This window comes from Aplysia californica, unplaced genomic scaffold, assembly GCF_000002075.1.
Source record: "Aplysia californica isolate F4 #8 unplaced genomic scaffold, AplCal3.0 scaffold00644, whole genome shotgun sequence".
Classification (NCBI taxonomy): domain Eukaryota; kingdom Metazoa; phylum Mollusca; class Gastropoda; order Aplysiida; family Aplysiidae; genus Aplysia; species Aplysia californica.
This window is the reverse complement of record NW_004797914.1, coordinates 164997-167553: the sequence shown is the minus strand read 5'-3', so window position 1 is coordinate 167553 and position 2557 is coordinate 164997. Positions and strand designations below refer to the sequence as shown.

The 2557-nt window shown below is 40.3% G+C and overlaps 1 protein-coding gene across 1 annotated transcript in view; it reads right to left on the bottom strand.

The window, feature by feature from the left end:
• The window catches only part of LOC106013073, a gene marked incomplete at both ends in the record, with an annotated part of 3111 nt that extends 2166 nt beyond the window's left edge, over window positions 1-945 (bottom strand). The window contains 1 exon segment of the mRNA XM_013087832.1: window positions 752-945. Coding sequence (XP_012943286.1) covers window positions 752-945 — 194 coding nt within the window.
• Between the last annotated feature and the right edge of the window lie 1612 nt (window positions 946-2557).

Genomic DNA, 2557 nt, shown 5'->3' with positions numbered 1-2557 from the left:
ATTTTGAGACGGTTTTGCTGCACAAAACTAAATTTCTATATTTCGTCGATCGCATTTGTAGGCCGACGCTTCTGTCTCTGTAATCTTAGAAAATCCGGTGCGGAAGGGATATTTTGCGAGGCGCATTTTGTTTTGAGAGTATAGATCTAGACCTAGACCTTCTAATTTTTTGCTTCACTCAAGATGTATTGCTCCATTCCAGTAGAGTGTAAGTATAGTAGGCCAATGACTTTCAGTTGAAGTAAATGCACCGATCATTCCTTTCTTCGAAAGGGGGCCCAGCTAGTTTCATTGGGCAAGGGACAAAACAGGTGTTGTGGAATGATCACCTGGTAGCACGACCTCAATGAGTTGATGAGCTCTTCATACATACAAACTGATACATCCTCACATTGTTACCACATATAACCACATACAACCTCACCATACAACCCCATACAACCTCACCTTGTTGTCACACGTAACCTCATACAACTTCACCATATAACCCAATGCAACCTCACCTTGTTACCTCATAAAACATTACCTTCTTGCGACCTATAACCCCATACTACTTCACCTCGTTACCCTATGCAACTTCACCTTGTTAACCCAAATAACCCCACCCTGTTACCCAAAATAACCCCCAAATAACATCACCTTGTTATCCCAAATAACCCCATACAACTTCACCTTGTTACCCAAAAACACCACACCTTGTTACCCCATATAACCCTATACAACCTAACATTGTTACCCAATACAAAGTCACCTTGTATTTCTGGAAAGGATTAGTAGGATGATAGGTGGCCAGCAGCTGCTCTTTGCCCCCGGCCGTCCTGTCCAATGTGATCTTGCTTATGGTGTTCCCCAAGTCCGGTATCTGAGGCACCGTCTTCACAGAACAGCTGATGGTTAGAGGCGATCCAATCTCAAAGTCGTTTTTGTCTACCAGTGCACCCACACCTTGTCAGAAAAAAGTATAAGCATGACATTTTAAGAGGTAGAAATCAAAGCAGATACCTCCCCCTCCCCCAACCTCAAAAAAAAGATAACACGGTTCTTTTTACATGCGAGCCATTCTTATAAAGTCAGTTAAAAACTGTTGTACAAGTAACTGATATTTCTAATCAGTCAACTATCTTAAGCTTTTCTTAAGTACATGTATGCAAGCAAACGAGTTCAGATCCCACCCCCACCCCCGAAATAAATAAATAAATACATAAATAAATAAATAAATAAAAATGATAAAATAAAATAGAATACAAACTGAAAAATAAATAAACACGGAAGGCTATTAATTTCACCTTTGATTACAGCCAATGCTGTATTGTAATGTTTCATATCACAAGCTCCCCTATAACTCTGCTCCTATCTAAACTATTAACACCCTTGCAGTAAATGATTATAGTTTAAGTATACATAGATTGCTTTGCCTGTTGATCGTAGAGTTCTTGTTTGACTGAATACAACCGAGGAAGAGACCTAAAGTTAAGTTTGTTTTGGCAAGTGTTTTACAGCGCTTGCAACTGCCTAAGATTGTATGAGCGCGCAAGACACATTAATCAGTTTCGTAGGAATTTTGAAGTTTGCCCAGGTGATGGTCGAAGCTTAGTCTTATCGATTTTAGGATCATCAATGGATTTTTAACATGCGTAACTTGTTCACGAGATTTTTCGCTCTTGTCCGAGAAGTCAAGGTGTTAGATCTTACCTACCATAAGAACAGGGGTGTGGCTGAAAGACAGCAGTGAAAAGGAGCCGAGAAGTATCAGTAGAAAGGTGGCAGAAAGAGTCAGGAGACTAGAGGGGGACGGAAGGGGGTTGAGGGGGTGGGGGCAGAAAGTGGAGACGAAAGCAGTCGGCAGAATGATATTGTTAGAGAGCAGGAAAGTTTGTGAAAGGAGAACATTTTAGCGAAGATAATTTGCGGTCGCTATCAGGATTCGAACCCGGGACCTAGACCTATTGAATGACTGGCCTTAACCTCTAGGCCACGAAAGCCCCTCCCCCCCCTCCCTATAACTCTGCTCTTGTTTAAACTATTTAAAGTTGTTTTTAAAAATTAATAATAAACACTAAGTAGGCAATGACTTATCCTTGCTCTAAATATAGTTTTCTGTTTGTCTTCATTATTGTAGTGAGTATTAGAAGTACAGAATGAACATTCAGGAGACAGAATTCGGTGCTACCATTGGTCTGGACGTGGAACGTCGCAGATAAAAACGGCAACGTATCAATAATAATATTACAATGATGAGCGAGTCTTGACCTAGATCTACGTAATGAATTGTGTGCTGGTCTATGGTATCAAATTTAAAAGTTGCTGTATGCTAGGCTCTACACAGCAACACAATATTTTGGCAAACAATCGAGATGACACAGGCGTGCATTTGAACAAATAGGTCTTTTTTCTGCACAGCTCATAATATGCAAGCATTTCAGGCACCGCTTGTTACTTGTTTTTATACATTACTTCCTCAGTGCCTATAATTATCTACACAAAACCTCGTGTTTGGTATAATGAATACTCGTATTCAACTGGATTTTAGGTGAGGCCCGGCAACCTCATATATATA